This window comes from Salvelinus alpinus, chromosome 30 (genome assembly GCF_045679555.1).
Source record: "Salvelinus alpinus chromosome 30, SLU_Salpinus.1, whole genome shotgun sequence".
Taxonomy (NCBI): domain Eukaryota; kingdom Metazoa; phylum Chordata; class Actinopteri; order Salmoniformes; family Salmonidae; genus Salvelinus; species Salvelinus alpinus.
Genome location: NC_092115.1, coordinates 16,709,596 through 16,728,130, shown reverse-complemented (window position 1 = coordinate 16,728,130; position 18,535 = coordinate 16,709,596). Strand labels below are relative to the sequence as shown.

General features: G+C 41.2%; 2 protein-coding genes across 3 annotated transcripts in view; both read right to left on the bottom strand.

The window, feature by feature from the left end:
- Window positions 1-563: 563 nt before the first annotated feature.
- On the bottom strand, window positions 564-2,236 carry LOC139559570 (interleukin-12 subunit alpha). Its single transcript, XM_071375675.1, has 7 exons — window positions 2,218-2,236; window positions 1,826-1,980; window positions 1,642-1,728; window positions 1,453-1,512; window positions 1,164-1,280; window positions 932-976; window positions 564-719 (listed from the first exon to the last, which is right to left on the bottom strand). Exons 1-7 carry the CDS (start codon window positions 2,234-2,236, stop codon window positions 564-566), a joined length of 639 nt encoding a protein of 212 aa, XP_071231776.1.
- Window positions 2,237-2,944: 708 nt separating this feature from the next.
- Window positions 2,945-18,535, bottom strand: part of LOC139560571 (schwannomin-interacting protein 1-like) — a 22,164-nt gene continuing 6,573 nt past the window's right edge. For both annotated transcript variants that reach the window (XM_071377467.1, XM_071377468.1), the window contains exons 3-7: window positions 11,186-11,303; window positions 10,727-10,930; window positions 4,988-5,111; window positions 4,600-4,693; window positions 2,945-4,205 (exon numbers count right to left, since the gene is read on the bottom strand). In XM_071377467.1, the coding sequence (XP_071233568.1) occupies window positions 4,154-4,205; window positions 4,600-4,693; window positions 4,988-5,111; window positions 10,727-10,930; window positions 11,186-11,303 (592 nt within the window). In that variant the 3' untranslated portion in view covers window positions 2,945-4,153. The remainder of the gene's footprint in view (window positions 4,206-4,599; window positions 4,694-4,987; window positions 5,112-10,726; window positions 10,931-11,185; window positions 11,304-18,535) is intronic.

The following is an 18,535-nucleotide window of genomic DNA, read 5'->3' as shown; positions in this document are numbered from 1 at the left end:
AAAAAAAAAAACACACGCACATACAAACAGACAGAGAGAGAGAGAGAGTTTGAGTAAAATATCATGAAAACAAAGAGAGAAATAAAACAGCTGGCATTAGGCTATTTTAATTCATTGCTCAATGTATTTTATTTTGGAGATGTTTAAACAAAAACTGTGTAAACATTGAAATAAGTTATATTGATATGTAGAAAATAAATATTTTTTAATCATAAATTAGGCAAATAAATAATACAACCCATTAGGTTGATAATAAATATCACATTTAATATTATTTAGCTTTTCAAGTTAAAAAAATCAACAAATAAATACTTAGATGAAATACTTATATATTAAGTGATAAATATTTGACTCCTGTAAATTTTAAATCCTCAATAGCTTTATCAGACTGTTATTTGATGATAATATTAAAGAACACTTGTCCACAGGACAAGGCAACTTTGTTATGGTCATGAAAACTGGATTATTTTTCCCTTGAGAGAATGGTGATGATGACGATGATGGTGATGAGGAATAGTCTCCAACCGCATAGGCGCCTGCCAGGTCCATGATGACATGCCAACTTACATATTGTGTTCTCCAGCATGAATATATCCAATGATTCTGTTGATGGTTACGGTGCGAACCTGGAGCCCCTTCAGCACTTTACACAGATGTACCCTTTCATCAAAGGAATTGTGGTTAGCAGTACCTTGAGTAGGCCTACAACCTTGTGTATCCTGAAAATAAACATAGTGTACACTGTGTCAAGTTAACTTTATCTCTATTTGGTTACACACAGTTGACATACAAATGACCATATTTGGTCAGGAGATATTTTAGGGACCATTAATTCCACCACCCACATCCCAATGTAATCCCTGCTAATATTAGACTGAGTCCGTGAAAGGCCTCTTTATGTTAGTCACGGTTGCTTTTGAGAATCTCTTACCTGCTGAGAGGACCAGACTCCCAACAAAGACGAGGAGAAGCAGTTCTGTTTAAAAAACGAAAGCAAATGAAAGGGTGAGAGAAGAGGCAATATATGTCAGTAGACTTGTGTGTCCTAAACCTGCAGCTACAATGACTTTCGTATACAAAACTGGTTGTGTTAGAAATATCTCAAAAGGCAATTTTTTAGGTCATGTCCTCAGTATTTTGGCATAGTTATTCCCAGATTTTACCTCCTTAATCTCTCCTAGGTTCTGTAGCACATTGGGTCCAAGCAGTTTAGGGTCAATAGCTTGTAGCATGTCACTATAACAACGCAGATCCTCCTCAATGTTCCTCAGACACTTGTCCTATGTGATACACAGGAACAATGACATGTAAAAAAGTTACCAATACAGGCAGACAGTGTGTTAGATTTGCCCCCTTTAGACTGGAAATAAACATGCCATTTCTTATGAGAAAAACTGTTGCTCTGGGCAACAACAGTAATATGTAATTTATAGACAACGGCAAATAGCCTACCTGATCAAACTTTACATTTGTCACTCTGGAACATGTTGAGTGCTGTTGAGTGCTTTTGGTCTATAAAACAAAGTATAGATTATTCAACAAATGCTTTCAACATTGATCTTATATAGCCTTATATAGGGAAATTCACATTATTGTCTGAAAAATTTGAATACAGATCAAAGAATGTGATTATTTTCTTACTTTTGGCGCACACACTTGCACTGTCTGTGTTCTCGTGTTCAACTCCATACCCTGGTCCGTGCAGTTTATTCCTTTGAACAGGTGTTCCTAGTATTGATACAAATTTAATGAATAGGCTACAGATATGAATTAAATAAATAGTCTACCATTAAGAACAGTATTGGAAAATGTGCCTGTGTCTCACCTGTGCAAGCGCCTCCGTGATGTTCCAAAGTAGTGTTTGCGCAGTAGTAAGACAGTTGTCAGTTATCGGGCGGTTGCGCGACACCACTGGGCTGGACATGTTCACGTGCCAGAGAGAACAAGTGAGCGCGACCAAGAGCAGCCAAGTGGCAAAATCTGACAGGTTCAAGAACAACGTAGAACAAAGACTTAAAACTTAAACTTTCTATACAAATACATTTGTCAATAATATGCCAATAATCTTTAGATGATTTTGCAATATTCTCATGCAGGAAAAAAATATTCTCAGATAACCTGACCTATTCTAACTTTAAGCAAATAATAAATAGGCTACCTACTTTATAACAATAATTTTGTTAGAAGAGAAAGAGATATAGGCTATAGATTACTCACAAAGCTTGGCGTTTGGCATCATGGTAATAACAATGTTTATCCTTGGTTTATCCTAATTCTTTTGTGTGTCTTGCTTCATCTCTCAGTGTTTTTATACTTTCCCTAGCAGGGAATTCCCTACCACAATAACAATGTTTGAAAATATAAATTGAAAGTAAATCAGGTAACAATGTCATTGTGTGTAATTTTCCTAGATGCCAGCGATATCAATATAATGAAACGTTTTCCCAGAGTGGAACTGGAATTAACATTAACTGGAGTTGAGTTGGTTGTATTAGATGTTTTGTTTGTGGCCACTATAACCACAGCAGTTTCTCACAGTTTGGTAGGAAATATGTGGTCGCCTCCTCTGCTTTCTCGTGGTTGGAAACTGCCTGTTTTGCACACACATGCAACAGTCACTTGCCTATATTCAGATATGTCATAGCATTAATGCCAATTTAATGATGTAATTGTTAACACCCGTAGAAGAAAACAGCTAGTAGGCTACTCTAACCTTATCCAATTTGTAGTTTGGTTCGTATCTATAGGTTTTATGTGTTTATATATATTTATAAGGCACATGTAGGCTAATGTAGCCTTCTTAGGTCTCTCAAACATCCTTCTGTACAATTCATTAATTCATTTGGACTGTCTCATCTACTGTCAGTTAGATCTGGTTCAGCTGGCTATCAATACTGACCATAACAACACAACATTGAACTAATAAAGACACGCAAACACTTCAAACGTTTATCTATAATTTTAATCTCTGTACACAAAACGTTTTCAGAATGCAGCATAATACAGTTGAAGGACCTTAGTATAACACGACGGAGAATAATAATTTAAAAAAGAGCTGCTGGAAAATGACATTCTCTAAATGCTGAAGATGGACTAATCATACTGAACATAGATGTCATCTTGAACCAGTCCACAAGGCATCCAAGTCTCTTTCCTGCTCAGCAACGTTTTTTTATTTAGCCCAGACCGACCAGCTATCACTTTACCAGTGTCAAGAACAGTCAGCTCAGACATCTTTAGTTCTTAACCATTGAGATTTGACTTTGTCAATAATATTTTGTCTTAAAATACATCGTTTTTCTGTGGAGTAGCATTTGGGTCACAAAGCAGGGATCGAATTACATACCGACCTTTGGTGGCGCCCTAAAAATATGTTAATATTTTGAACATATGGGTATCAATATTAGTTAAGCACCCCCATTATTTGAAGTCTGCCACAAAAAACACCAAAAGGACTCTTATCTTCCATTTAATTTAAAGTGCAGACAAAAATAAGGTCATTGCAATCTGTCTGTAAACATTTGGCAAAAGCAAGGGTCAACCAGTAAAGCTTCAAAACATCAGAATGTTTAAACAGGTGGAATTATGCAACAACAGCTGTACTACATCTATTTGTGTGTCTAAATTATTCATACAAGATCTGTGTAGCTGCCGCAATGTTTATACACTGGGAAGCCTAGGAGCTAATTCCTTAGCAACAGCACAAACAGCTATGTGTGTTTAGTATTCTACAAAGCACCAAGACTGGCTGAGCTGGGCAACAAACAGAACCCTAGTCATCTTCTGTGATCAAACTGTCACTACGACACATGGTTTATGACTGGGGCCCGGAGTTTTGTCTGAACACTTAAAACTCAGGACTTTGTATGACTCCTGGTTGGGTTTGGTCCCTCTGTAGCCGTGGACAGCAACCCTCGTTCTGGAGAGTTAAAGCATGTCCAGGCTTTTGTTCCAGCACTAAAACAACCCTGCATCAACCAATTGCCTAGTCATCAAAGGTATTAACCAGTTAAATCAGGTGTGAAAGTGCTGACCTGGAACAAAACCCTGCATGCCTTATTGGTCTCTAGGACCAGGGTTGTTGACCACTGCTCTGAGTTGGTTGTGGCTGTCATGTGACATAGGTGATGATGGGGACAGGTGACTATGGGTTTTATTTGGAGAGGGTTTTCTCTGCCATGTGTCTCTGCTGGCTCTGAGCATGCCTGTGACAAGAAAGAACAACAAATAACAGTTACATTAAAGAATGCATGAAAAATCATCATTAGATCCTTTTTAAAAAAGACTAGTTTGTTTTCAGAAGATTGTATTTTAGCTGAGACTTTCCATGGCATTTGACCTCCAGAACTAAGGTTACTACAGAGGCCTAATGGTGGTGCTATTAGGGGTGGTGGAGCGCAAGTGTGTGTGTGTGTGTGTGTGTGTGTGTGTGTGTGTGTGTGTGTGTGTGTGTGTGTGTGTGTGTGTGTGTGTGTGTGTGTGTGTGTGTGTGTGTGTGTGTGTGTGTGTGTGTGTGTGTGTGTGTGTGTGTGTGTGTGCTTTAATGCGTGTATGTGTGTGTGCTTCTATGTTCACAGTACTGTACAATATGATCTTCACCTGGTCAGGTCCTCTATGTCCACCAGCATGGCGTCCTGCTCCACATGGAGCTCATCTCTCATCAGCAGCAGCTGCACCAGCTCCTCATTCAGGCCTGCAACGTCACCACAACGTTATCTTAACATCTCATAGCCCCTGGAACAACAGAGTTATGATGGTGGTGATGAAAGGTAGATTGGGTGTGTACCACAGGTGGCTGGGGCCACCTTAATTGGGGAGGACGGGCTCAAAGTAATGGCTGGAACGGAATTAATGGAATAATATCAAACACATGCATTCTATGGGTTTTAATACCATTCCATTTATTCCATTCCAGACATTATTATGAGCCGTCCTCCCCTCACCAGCCTCCGGTGGTGCGTGTGCATACGTACGTGTGTGTACTCACTCTGTATCTGCGAGTGCAGATCGTTGGTGATGACCTGAAGCTGGCCCAGGCTCATGTCCCTCATGTCTCCCCTCCTCAGACTCCTCTTCATCAGACCCTCGCTGATATGGGGCAGGTGGGGCAGCTGCACACAAACAGACATGGGGACATCGTTAGAACATTAACTAGACAAGCAGGGGAACATTAGGTACAGTCATGTTTAGAGAGAAACAAGGCAACATACAGTGCAGCCTTGACTTTCTCCACATTTTGTTATGTTACAGCCTTATTCTAAAATGGATTTTTTTTTTTATCCTCAATCTACGATACCCCATAATGAAAAAGCGAAAACAGTTTTTTAGGAATTTTTGCAAAAAATAAATAATAATAACAGATATACCTTATTTACATAAGTATTCAGACCCTTTGCTATGAGACTCGAAATTGAGCTCAGGTGCATCCTGTTTCCATTGATCATCCTTGAGATGTTTCTACAACTTGATTGGAGTCCACCTGTGGTAAATTCAATTGATTGGACATGATTTTGAAAGGCACACAGCAGTCAATATAAGGTCCCACAGTTGACAGTTAATTTCAGAGCAAAAATCAAGACATGAGGTCGAAGGAATTGTCCATAGAGCTCCGAGACAGGATTGTGTCGAGGCACAGATATGGGGAAAGGTTCCAAAAACGTTCTGCACCATTGAAAGTCCCCAAGAACACACTGGCCTCCATCATTCTTAAATGCAAGAAGTTTGGAACCACCAAGATTCTTCCTAGAGCTGGCCACCCGGCCAAACTGAGCAATTTGGGGAGGGAGGTGACCAAGAACCCGATGGTCACTCTGACAGAGCACCAGAGTTCCTCTGTGGAGATGGGTGAACCTTCCAGAAGGACAACCATCTCTGCAGCACTCCACCAATCAGGCCTTTATGGTAGAGTGGCCAGATTGAAGCCACTCCTCAGTAAAAGGCACATGACAGCCCGCTTGGAGTTTGCCAAAAGGCACTTAGAGGACTCTCAGACCATGAGAAACAAGATTCTCTGGTCTGATGAAACCAAGATTGAACTCTTTGGCCTGAATGCCAAGCATCACGTCTGAAGGAAACCTGTCATCATCCCTACAGTGAAGCATGGTGGTGGCAGCATCATGCTGTGGGGATGTGTTTCAGTGGCAGGGACTGGGAGACTAATCAGGATCAAAGGAAAGATGAACAAAGCAAAGTACAGAGAGATCTTTAATGAAAACCTGCTCAGGACCTCAGAATAGGGCGAAGGTTCGCCTTCCAACAGGATAACGACCCTAAGCACACAGCTAAGACAACGCAGGAGTGGCTTCGGGACAAGTCTCTGAATGCCCTTGAGTGGCCCAGCCAAAGTCTGGACTTGATCCCGATCGAAGATCTCTGGAGAGACCTGAAAATAGATGTGAAGCGACCCTCCCCATCCAACCTGACAGAGCTTGAGAGGATCTGCGGAGAAGAACAGGAGAAACTCCCCAAATACAGGTGTGCCAAGCTTGTAGCGTCACACCCAAGAAGACTCAAGGCTGTAATCGCTGCAAAAGGTGCTTCAACAAAGTACTGAGTAAAGGGTCTGAATACTTATGTAAATGTGATATTTCAGTGAAAAATAAAAATACATTTAAAATATATTTTTTTAAATCACACAAATTTCTAAAACGTAACAAAATGTGGAAAAAGTGAAGGTGTCTGAATACTTTCCGAATGCACTGTATTTGGGCCTTTGGGGTTAGGGTGATTACAGTGCTTTCAAAAAGTATTCACGCCCCCAACTTTTTCCACATTTTGTGTGTGTTAAAAAGTGGGATTGAAATGGATTTAATTGTCTTTTTTTGTTGTCAATATAATACGCACAAAATTCTCTAATGTCAAAGAGCTTTGCACACCTGGATTGCACAATATTTGCACATATTTTTTCACATTATTTAAATTCTTCAAGCTCTGTCAAGTTGGTTGTTGATCATTACTAAACAGCCATTTTCAAGTCTTGCCATAGATTTTCAAACTGATTTAAGTCACAACTGTAACTAGACCACTCAGGAACATTCAATGTCGTCTTGGTAAGCAACTCCAGTGTATATTTGACCTTGTGTTTTAGGTTATTGTCCTGCTGAAAGGTGAATGTCTCCCAGTGTCTGTTGGAAAGCAGACTGAACCAGGTTTTTCTCTAGGATTTTGCCTGTGGTTAGCTATATTCCATTTCTAAAATACTCCCTAGTCCTTGCTGATGACAAGCATACCCATAACATGATGCAGCCACCAGAATGCTTGAAAATATGAAGAGCGGTACTCAGTGATGTGTTGTGTTGGATTTGCCCCAAACATAATGCTTTGTATTCAGGACATTAAGTCATTTTCTTTGCCACATTTTCTGCAGTTTTACCTTAGTGCCTTATTGCACACAGGATGCATGTTTTTGAATATTTTTTTCCAGTCCAGGTTTCCTTCTTTTCACTCTGTCATTTAAGTTAATATTGTGGAGTAACTAAAATGTTGTTGTTTCATCCTCAGTTTTCTCCTATCACAGCCATTTTAAACATGTAACTGTTTTAAAGTCACCATTGGCCTCATGGTGAAATCCCTAAGCGGCTTCCTTCCTCTCTGGCAACGGAGTTAGGAAGGACGTCTGTATCTTTGTAGTGACTGTGTGTATTCATACACCATCCAAAGTGTAATAAACAATTTCACCATGATCAAAGATATTCAATGTCTGATTTTTATTTTATTTTTTACTCATCTACCAATAGGTGCCCTTCTTTGCGAGGCATTGGAAAACCTCCTTGGTCTTTGTGGTTGAATCTGTGTTTGAAATTCACTGCTCGACTGAGGGACCTTACAGATAATTGTATGTGTGGGGTGCAGAGATGAAATAGTCATAAAAAAATATATGTTAAACACTATTATTGCACACAGAGTGAGTCCATGCAACTTATTATGTGACTTCTTAAGCACATTTTTACTCCTGAACTTATTTAGGCTTGCCATAATAAAGGGGTTGTATACTTATTGACTCAAGACATTTTTGCTTTTGATTTTTAATGAATTGGTAAATAAAAAAATAAAAACATAATTCCATTTTGACTTTATGGGGTATTGTGTGTAGGACAGTGACACAACATCTCAATGTAATCCATTTTAAATTCAGGCTGTAACAACAACAAAATGTGGAAAAAGTCAAGGGGTGTGAATAATTTCTGAAGGCAGTGTATATGCAAATAATTCAATCCTTTCTGTTATCCTGATTTTAGAGCAGTTTCTTTAGACCGGGGCGAGTTAAATGCCATCATCTCACCATTATTTGTTTAGGTACTGACACACACATCAACAGTTCAGTGAAACTCCAGTCAGGGGGGAATTTGCTCGGTCTGACACATAATGACTGTATGGTCGTATTTACAACTAATTCACCACAATCGTTGGGGCGGGGGAAATATAAAAATTACACTACATCTAGGTAGCTACCAATTTCTTAGAAGTGCTAAAGCTTGTTCCAAAAAAAGCACTAAGTCGACTACCAAGTTTATTCCAGTAAATTACTAGGTCGACCGGCTGAGGCTAATAAACGCACTGTCCCTCCCCGGCTACCTGTCAGGCCTCTTGCACGCACACAGTCACACGCACACAGTCACACGCACACTGTCATAGTCACACACACAAGTCACAAACACACACTGAGGACGGAGGACAACCCAATCCGGATGCCATATTCTACTTATCTTTGTTTGCAATCATAATAAGAGTAACCTGCTTAATTGCTTGCTCATAAGTTAATTGCTTGCTCATAAGTTAATTGCTTGCTCATAAGTTAATTGCTTGCTCATAAGTTAAATGCGTGCTTATAAGTTAATTGCTTGCTCATAAGTTAATTGCTTGCTCATAAGTTAATTGCTTGCTCATAAGTTAATTGCTTGCTCATAAGTTAATTGCGTGCTCATAAGTTAATTGCTTGCTCATAAGTTAATTGCGTGCTTATAAGTTAATTGCTTGCACATACACTACCGTTCAAACGTTTGGGGTCACTGAGAAATGTCCTTGTTTTTGAAAGAAAGGCATATTTTTTGTCCATTAAAATAACATCAAATTGATCAGAAATACAGTGTACACAATGTTAATGTTGTAAATGACTATTGTAGCTGGAAACGGATGATTTTTAATGGAATATGTCACGTATACTCCCTCTCCGGCCTCTAGGTCATCAGGCTGCTGATTATCCCGCACACCTGTCACCATCGTCAAGCGCACAGGCGCCTCATGACACTCACCTGGACTCCATCACCTCCTTCATCACCTCCATCACCTCCTTCGCTATATCTGTCACTCCCCTTGGTTCTTTCCTCAGGTGTTATTGACTCTGTTTTATGTTGGTGCGTTGTTTGAGTTTTGTGTTTGTACACTCACTCCCTGTACTTGCTTCCCGACTCCGAGCGTAGAAGGCCAGCAAGGCCAGCATCCCGGAGTCACCTCTTCACTGTTGATGTTGAGACTGGTGTTTTGCGGGTACTATTTAATGAAGCTGCCAGTTGAGGACTTGTGAGGCGTCTGTTTCTCAAACTAGACACTCTAATGTACTTGTCCTCTTGCTCAGTTATGCACCGGGGCATCCCACTCCTTCTATTCTGGTTAGAGCCAGTTTGCGCTGTTCTGTGAAGGGAGTAGTACACAGCGTTGTACGAGATCTTCAGTTTATTGGCAATTTCTTGCATGGAATAGCCTTCATTTCTGAGAACAAGAATAGACTGATGAGTTTCAGAATAAACTAGTCTACAGAAGGCCAGTTTCATTGCTTCTTTAATCAGTACAACAGTTTTCATCTGTGCTAATATAATTGCAAAAGGGTTTTCTAATGATCAATTAGCCTTTTAAAATTATAAACTTGGATTAGCTAACACAATGTGCCATCGGAACACAGAAGTGATGGTTGCTGATAATGGGCCTTTGTACTCCTATGTAGATATTTCATTTAAAAATCTGCCGTTTCCAGCTACAATAGTAATTTACAACATTAACAATGTCTACACTGTATTTCTGATCAATTTGATGTTATTTTAATGGACAAAAAAAATGTGCTTTTCTTTCAAAGACAAGGACATTTCTAAGTGACCCCAAAATTTTGAACGGTAGTGTAAGTTAAAATGGTTTGAAGTACAAGTGTTTTTCCATCACCCTGGGCCTCAGATCACACAGGAAAGAGTTCTCAAAGGCCTCAGGAACTCATGACAATCCAATGTGGAACTGGCTGAGACGGCAGAATTTCACTCTCTGTACCAGGAAACATGAAAAAGTCTCATTGTTCTCATTGTTTGACTGAAAGTGGTATCAGTTTCATTTCAACCAACATCTGATCTTGAGAATAATTGGCTTCTTAGCCATTACATTAGGGCTTTTTATCAAGTGCTTTTAACACCAACAACTGTAAACGGAAATACCATGCTATTCATTTTGTACTATGCCCTTGCATCTAAGATGTAACTTGATCTCGCATCTTGCATATTGAATGTAAATGCATGTACCCAGAATAATTCTAAATACATATTTTTCTGACATGGGGAAAGATAGAGGTTGTGTCAAAGGGCAGTAGCCTGGATTCTAACCTATGTCAACACTAGACACGTGTGCCTTAAGCTGCGGCTTAGACCGCTACACCACCCTAGGTATTAAATGTGTTATTCTGACTGCACCATGGCCTCCAGCCAAGTCAACTTATCAGAAATGACAGGTCTACAACACACACACTGACCAGGTCGGCGACGGGCGAGCGGCGGTGGATCTGGATCTGTCTCTCCACCTCTACCTGCATGCGGGCCATAGGGCGAGCCAACGCCAGGGCCACCCGTGCCTCCTCTTGGAGCCGCCGCTGCACCCGCCAGAAGCCACAATCCTCCAGGGGGTCTGAGTCCTCCTCTCCCGTGTCCCGGTCTGACAGGGATGAACTCTGCTTGCTCTGGATGGACGCACACATACACCACAGTAAGTACAAATACACATGCTAGTTATACAGAATCATAGATTGTAATGTAAATACATGCATACTTCATGGTCATCAAACACAAACACATTGGTGTGTGTGCTCACACACACGTTCCACAGTCAATTAGCCTGTTTTTCTCCTGTTAAGTCCTGTTATGTCAGGTTCCAAAGTATCAGTTGTGTGAATGAGAACACACGCCACACACACATCTACATCTTTAGCGTGTACCACAGGTGACAGCGGCGTGTCCAGGCTGGTCTCTGTCCTGCTGTCCTCTGCATCGCTGTCCTTGTCACTGTTGCTGTCATTCACAAAACACACCTGCAGGTTCACACCGCTTTGAGGCCTGACAGTGAGAGAGAGAGAGAGAGAGAGAGAGAGAGAGAGAGAGAGAGAGAGAGAGAGAGAGAGAGAGGGACAGGAGATAGAAAAGGAGAGGGGGAGAGATAGATTGAACAATCAAATCACAGTCTGAAAAAAAGGGGAGCAGGAGGGAGAGGCATACAGTTAGATGAAGGAAGGGTGCGAGATAATCGCTCAATTCCAAATGTATCCATATAACCCTACCCCTGATCCATATAACCCTACCCCTGATCCATATAACCCTACCCCTGATCCATATAACCCTACCCCTGATCCATATAACCCTACCCCTGATCCATATAACCCAACCCTGATCCATATAACCCTACCCTGATCCATATAACCCTACCCCTGATCCATATAACCCAACCCCTGATCCATATAACCCTACCCCTGATCCATATAACCCTACCCCTGATCCATATAACCCTACCCCTGATCCATATAACCCTACCCCTGTTCCATATAACCCTACCCCTGATCCATATAACCCTACCCCTGATCCATATAACCCTACCCCTGATCCATATAACCCTACCCCTGTTCCATATAACCCTACCCCTGATCCATATAACCCTACCCCTGATCCATATAACCCTACCCCTGTTCCATATAACCCTACCCCTGATCCATATAACCCTACCCCTGATCCATATAACCCAACCCTGATCCATATAACCCTACCCCTGATCCATATAACCCTACCCCTGATCCATATAACCCTACCCCTGATCCATATAACCCAACCCTGATCCATATAACCCTACCCCTGATCCATATAACCCAACCCTGATCCATATAACCCTACCCCTGATCCATATAACCCTACCCCTGATCCATATAACCCTACCCCTGATCCATATAACCCAACCCTGATCCATATAACCCTACCCCTGATCCATATAACCCAACCCTGATCCATATAACCCTACCCCTGATCCATATAACCCTACCCCTGATCCATATAACCCTACCCCTGATCCATATAACCCTACCCCTGATCCATATAACCCTACCCCTGATCCATATAACCCTACCCCTGATCCATATAACCCAACCCTGATCCATATAACCCAACCCTGATCCATATAACCCAACCCTGATCCATATAACCCTACCCCTGATCCATATAACCCTACCCCTGATCCATATAACCCTACCCCTGATCCATATAACCCTACCCCTGATCCATATAACCCTACCCCTGATCCATATAACCCTACCCCTGATCCATATAACCCTACCCCTGATCCATATAACCCTACCCCTGTTCCATATAACCCTACCCCTGATCCATATAACCTACCCCTGATCCATATAACCCTACCCCTGATCCATATAACCCTACCCCTGATCCATATAACCCTACCCCTGATCCATATAACCCTACCCCTGATCCATATAACCCAACCCTGATCCATATAACCCTACCCCTAATCCATATAACCCTACCCCTGAACCATATAACCCTACCCCTGAACCATATAACCCCTACAAATCCTGGCTGCATTTCATTCACTGTCCTTCGCTAATCTGAGGTCTGACTTTCAAAAAACATGAAAGGTGGAGCTATTGCTTTTACACCAGTAACCTAGTCATAGAGGCGGCAGGTAGCCTAGCTGTGAAGAGCATTGGGCCAGTAACCGAAAGGTAGCTGGTTTGAATCCCCGACCCGGAAAGGTGGAAAAATCTAGCCCCCGACAACAAGCCTTCGATTAAGAAAGCGACCCCGCACCTCTCTGATTCAGAGGGGTTGGGTTAAATGCGGAAGACACACTTCAGTTGAAGGCATTTAGTTGTACAACTGACTAGGTATCCCCCTTTCCCCTTCCCTTCACTCAGATCCACACAGGGGAGTGAATGAGGGCAGAAGGGATTGTGTGCAACTTGGACTCAGGGGTAAACGTAACACAGTAAACGTGAATTGGTCACCCTCCATTTAGTATGATATGCTATGTTTCGTATGGTATGTATTAATTTGTGGATGTCCATCATCCATTAAGTATAATATGTTATGAATTACAATTTATATATGTTACGAATTGCAATTCATTTAATATGTTATGAATTTGCAATACGTATGATATTTTACGAATTCCCGAAATGTTGTTGCTAACATTAGCTAGGTGGCTAACATTAGCTAGACTAGGGGTTAGGGTTAGGAGTTAGGTTAAAGGGTTAAGGTTAGGGTTAGGGAAACGGTTAGCTAACATGCTAAATAGTTCCAAAGTGGCTAAAAAGTAGTAAGTTGCTAATTAGCTAAACTGCTCAAGTTTTCTATGATGAGATTCGAACACACAACCTTTGGGTTGCTAGAAGTTCGCTGTATTTACCTTCTGTCTTATGCAACCATACCAACAGTAACATATCATACTAACTTGAGTGTCCTGGATTTATGTTTACTATGTTACCTTGGTCATTGTGTTTCGTTTGGTAACATCATATATTGTCACAAGCAATAACAAAAAGGTAAATTAAACAACCAGACCCATAAAATTACATAATAATTGGAACCATTGAAATCTCTCAGCCACAGTGATGACGAGTCAAACAGACTCTCAGTCACCTTCAGTAAGCAAGACTTTTCAGTCATCATAACAGTCCATACGTCATTCATTCAAGAAGCTCTCACTAAACAAGATGTGAGAATTTGGTTGAAACCTAGACTCCTTGCTTCAAAGTTGGAATAGGAACCGCACTCAACCCCTAAAAGCCTGTTAGCGTTGGAATTTCCACCTTACAATGTACCGGTAGGTACACTTTGACCTCCACTAAGGGTCATGTGACTAGAGAACGTTCAATAGGAGCAGTGGACAGAAAGAGGCAACACTTCTTTATTTCCAGTAGCTTGACCACAGACAGATGAGCACTTCCCTAAACTGGACTGAAAAGGGGTGGTCCCCTTTATTTAGGATAAACACCAACCCCTTTTCCAGGAAAATGTGTAGGTGTAGGTACTCAAGTTCACTCGCCAGAGAGACTTGCCGTTTCTGAAGGCATGGCGTAATCTTGTGTGTCTATACTCATAAACCTAGTGTGAGGGTGTAGTATGCTTTGTGTTTGTGGGTTCAGTGGTTACGTGTGAATGCACAGTATTTTAGTGTGACATTTGTGTCATTTGAAGTGACATTGTGCATTTGTTTTTGTGTGTTTGCACTATGCTATGAGCTGATGAGTATTTATAAGTCAGTGTGAGAAGATTACATTGATCAGTGTGTGCATGTGCTGTATGCTTATTACATCTGTATGCTTCCCCGTTCAGCCATTTACAGTCAGTGACTCTCGTCTTGCCCTTTAGAATGAAGCTCTTGTGTTACTGTTACTGGGTGAAAAACAGAGAAAACAATGTAGCTTTCCGGGAAGCCACTCTGTCTTTCTCTATACATTTTCTTGTCTCCCCCTGTGGGATTTTCTCCGCTTAAATGACTCATTTCAGGGAGGATAAACTAACACTTTGACATGAATATACATTTTAAAAAGGCATCTGCTGCTTCCAGACAAAGGGCCAATCCCAAACTTCCCCCTATCCCTTAGGCCAGTGGTTCTGTTGTTGCCCAGAAGTAACTCGCTCAATGGCTTGGTAATTATAATGAACACAAATATAAAAGCAACATGCAACAATTTCAACGATTTTACTTGAGTTACAGTTCATATAAGGAAATCAGTCAATTGAAATAAATTCACTCTGCCCTAATCTATGGATTTCACATAACTGGGCAGTGGCACAGCCATGGGTGGGCCTGGGAGGGCATAGGCCCACCCACTTGAGAGCCAGGCCTAGCCAATCAGAATGAGGTTTCCCCCACAAAAGTGCTTTATTACAGACATAAATACTTTTCAGTTTCAACAGCTGTCTGGGTGGCTGGTCTCAGACGATCCCGCAGGTGAATAAGCCCGATGTGGAGGTCCTAGGCTAGTGTGGTTACACGTGGTCTGCGGTTGTGAGGCCAGTTGGACGTACTGCCAAATTCTCTAAAACAACGTTGGAGGCAGCTTATGGTAGAGAAATGAACATCCAATTCTCTGGCAACAGCTCTGTTGGACATTCCTGCAGTCAACATGCCAATTGCACGCTGCCTCAAAACTTGAGACATCTATGGCATTGTGTTGTGTGACAAAACTACACATTTTAGAGTGGCCTTTTATTGTTCCCAGCACAAGGTGCACCTGTGTATCGATCATGCTGTTTAATCAGCTTCTTGATATGCCACACCTGTCAGGTGGATGGATTATCTTGGCAAAGGAGAAATGCTCACTAACAGGGACGTAAACAAATTTGTGCACACAATTTTAGAGAAATAAGCTTTTTATGCGTATGGTATATTTCTGGGAAATTTTATTTCAGCTCATGAAACATGGGACCAAAACTGTTGTGTTAATATTTTGGTTCTGTGTACTGTGAGCATGCTTTTCCTGTGTGAGTTTATGGATCCTCCATAATATCTGGCATGCTCACGTGAGAGATGTAACACCTGGCTCTGGTCTACTTAGGGAGGGATCAGAATTTACAGCATGGTTACCTGGAGGAAGATGGGCGAGGGTCATCGCTTTTTACATTTCAGTCAAAGGAGGGTTTAGTATTTTGTCATTGTAATTGATGGAATTTCTATATTTCTCGGTGTTTTAGAATCAGTTGCTTATTAGGATATATATATCAATGTGTGCCCGATGCCGCCCCTCATCTCTGATTCTCTGCTGACTGTGCAATATCAAGTGCGCCTATAGGCTATTTAGTGTGGTCTCAATCAAATGATCCATAGCCTATAGGCTACGAAGTGCATGCTCGGAGAAGCACAGAGCAAAGTTGTATTTCTAAGATAGCTGCTAGGATGGTGTAAATAAAACTAGGCTGCATTGGACATTACAACCCTGAGCCCCGGCCTGTTTGCTCGTTTTTCTGTGCCTAACCAATTGCTGTGCTTTGTAGGCCTACGGTTGCAGTTCAGGAGTAGAGTCAAAGGCTTCTCCCGAAAAGAATTGTTGATTAGGCCTAGCCTAAAAAAATGCACTATCTTGCATCATACAATGGACTAGTCTATAGCCTATGTTCTGTTCAGTTTGAGGAGAGCGCGAAGGTGAAGAGAACTAATTTGATAGCTTGCTACTACTATAATTGATTTGAATAAAAACAATATGTTTCTTGCCCATGATGCATTTATCAGAGTTATTGACATCACAATTAAGCCAGATTTCAGTAACGTACATTGTGGTGCTGAAACTTGAAGCAGCAGCCGCAGCACAATGAATTGGAAATGGACCGCTCATGGTGCTGAAAGTAGTCAAATTCAAGTAGGCATTATTAATTTAAACCGTCTTAATTTTAGTTAGACTTTACTAACAACAAGAGGGCTTTGTGTTGGAGCCTATTTCTTCCTATTTACGAAATATGAGGTCGGTCTACCTGTTTTACAGACTAAATTAGGCTATAAGCTGCTATATCCATAGATTTGTCGGTCAATTCCTCCACTCGCCATACACTCTTTAAATAGCCTACCTCCGTGTCGGTGAAGGGCTGTAAAGTTAAAGAACATTTTAAAATGCACAGGCCTACCCCTTGTTAGTTTTGAAGAAAATAAACCAATCATTAGTGTCAGGTTTTGGCCAGGACTGTTTGGTTTTGTTCACTAGATGTCCCCCTTGCACCTTTTTTGTACCTTTTGTTTTTCTTGCCCTAATTATTGTTTGCACCTGTAAGTCATTCCCTTGTTAGTATTTAAACCCTGTGTGTTCCTTAGTTCCTTGCTAAGTGTTTGTATGTTAGCACCCAGCCCCAGCCTTTGTGAACATTTTTCTCTTGTTGGATTTTCCAGAGGTTCTCTGGTTTTGTTCTCGTGTATTTTTGGATTGGTCTTTTGAGGTTTGTTTTTTCCCTTGCTGTTTTTACCACTTTGTGGATTTTCTTTTGTATTTTGGAAGATATCTATTTTTTATTAAACCACCATCTCTAGTACTGCTGTGTCTGCCTCATCTTCTGGGTTCTGCCAATTATTAGTGACTGTTTCTCGCACCGGGTCCTGACAATTAGTGCTTTAGCCCGCAATGCTTTATGCTAGAAACAAGCTGTAAAAGACGTGACTCGGATGCATATGGGGATATTTTGTCCTGTTTCTTTGATATTCAGATGCTGAGCTACAACCTTCTATAGCCGAGGGGACAAAACATGGACTTTGCTTGGGAAGTAATATAATTCTGTCACTATCAATTGATGAAGGTATTCACTTCCTGTACAACAGGCCTAGAGTATGTTTTAACCCAGACAGTTTATAGGGAAACACTTGTGACCTTGTCTCGTTGGGTTAAGCCATGGAAGAAGAGTAACGTTAGCCAGCAGTTAACGCTTACATTTCTTTCCGTCAGTAGGCCTACTCTGTGTGGGGTGGAAAGATAGGCCTAATTTTTGAAAGTACCATGCTCAGATTCCTAATGACATCTCAGATTAAATTATTTGCAAACAGGGACAGTTTCGTTGCAAACACGACACACTGATTTGGCATTAAGAAATATGATCAAATGAACACACAGGCCTATCTCTCTGTCCATTCTTAGCCTGTAATTTCGGTCATTTGTGTGGTAATAAAAAAGATTCAGCTAATATGTACATGGCATAGAATTGCATGACATTTTTATAAAAGGCTATTTTTTCTCGGACCTGCAAACACGATGATAGATTCATGCAATGCTTTGACTATAAAGGAGATATTTCCACCCCTGCTCTTGTCCATGGTTGGTCTGCAAACCCACAACCTTCTGGCCCACAGTTCTTTGCTCTATCAAAATTTGTGTGCTGCCATCTAATGCTTACAGGATAAAGAACAGTTTCTAAAAGTGCATATCTAGGCTCTGGTCTGTCCAAGAAGTGAGAGTAAACGGTAGGCATGTTCTCTGCTATCCACTTGATGTTTTATTATTTTTTGAATAGGGGAGGGTCATTTGTTTTTAAGCGTTCAGGGAGGGTTTAGGGAAAATATGTTTTGCTGAAGGGAGGGCAATCCATTTCTATTTCAGAGAGGTCTGATTTTCTCCATGTAAACCTTATTATAAATAACGTTCACTCTCTTATTGTCCCCTCTCGTTCGCCAGTGAGATGTTTTGCCCAGGGTAAATAAGTAGACAAAATGGACCTGCCCCAAAAATAAAAAATAGGGAGTGGGTGTATCGATTTCTCTACCGTCTCTGCTCTCTATTCAAGGAGTAGAATGAGGCTACCCCTAGAGA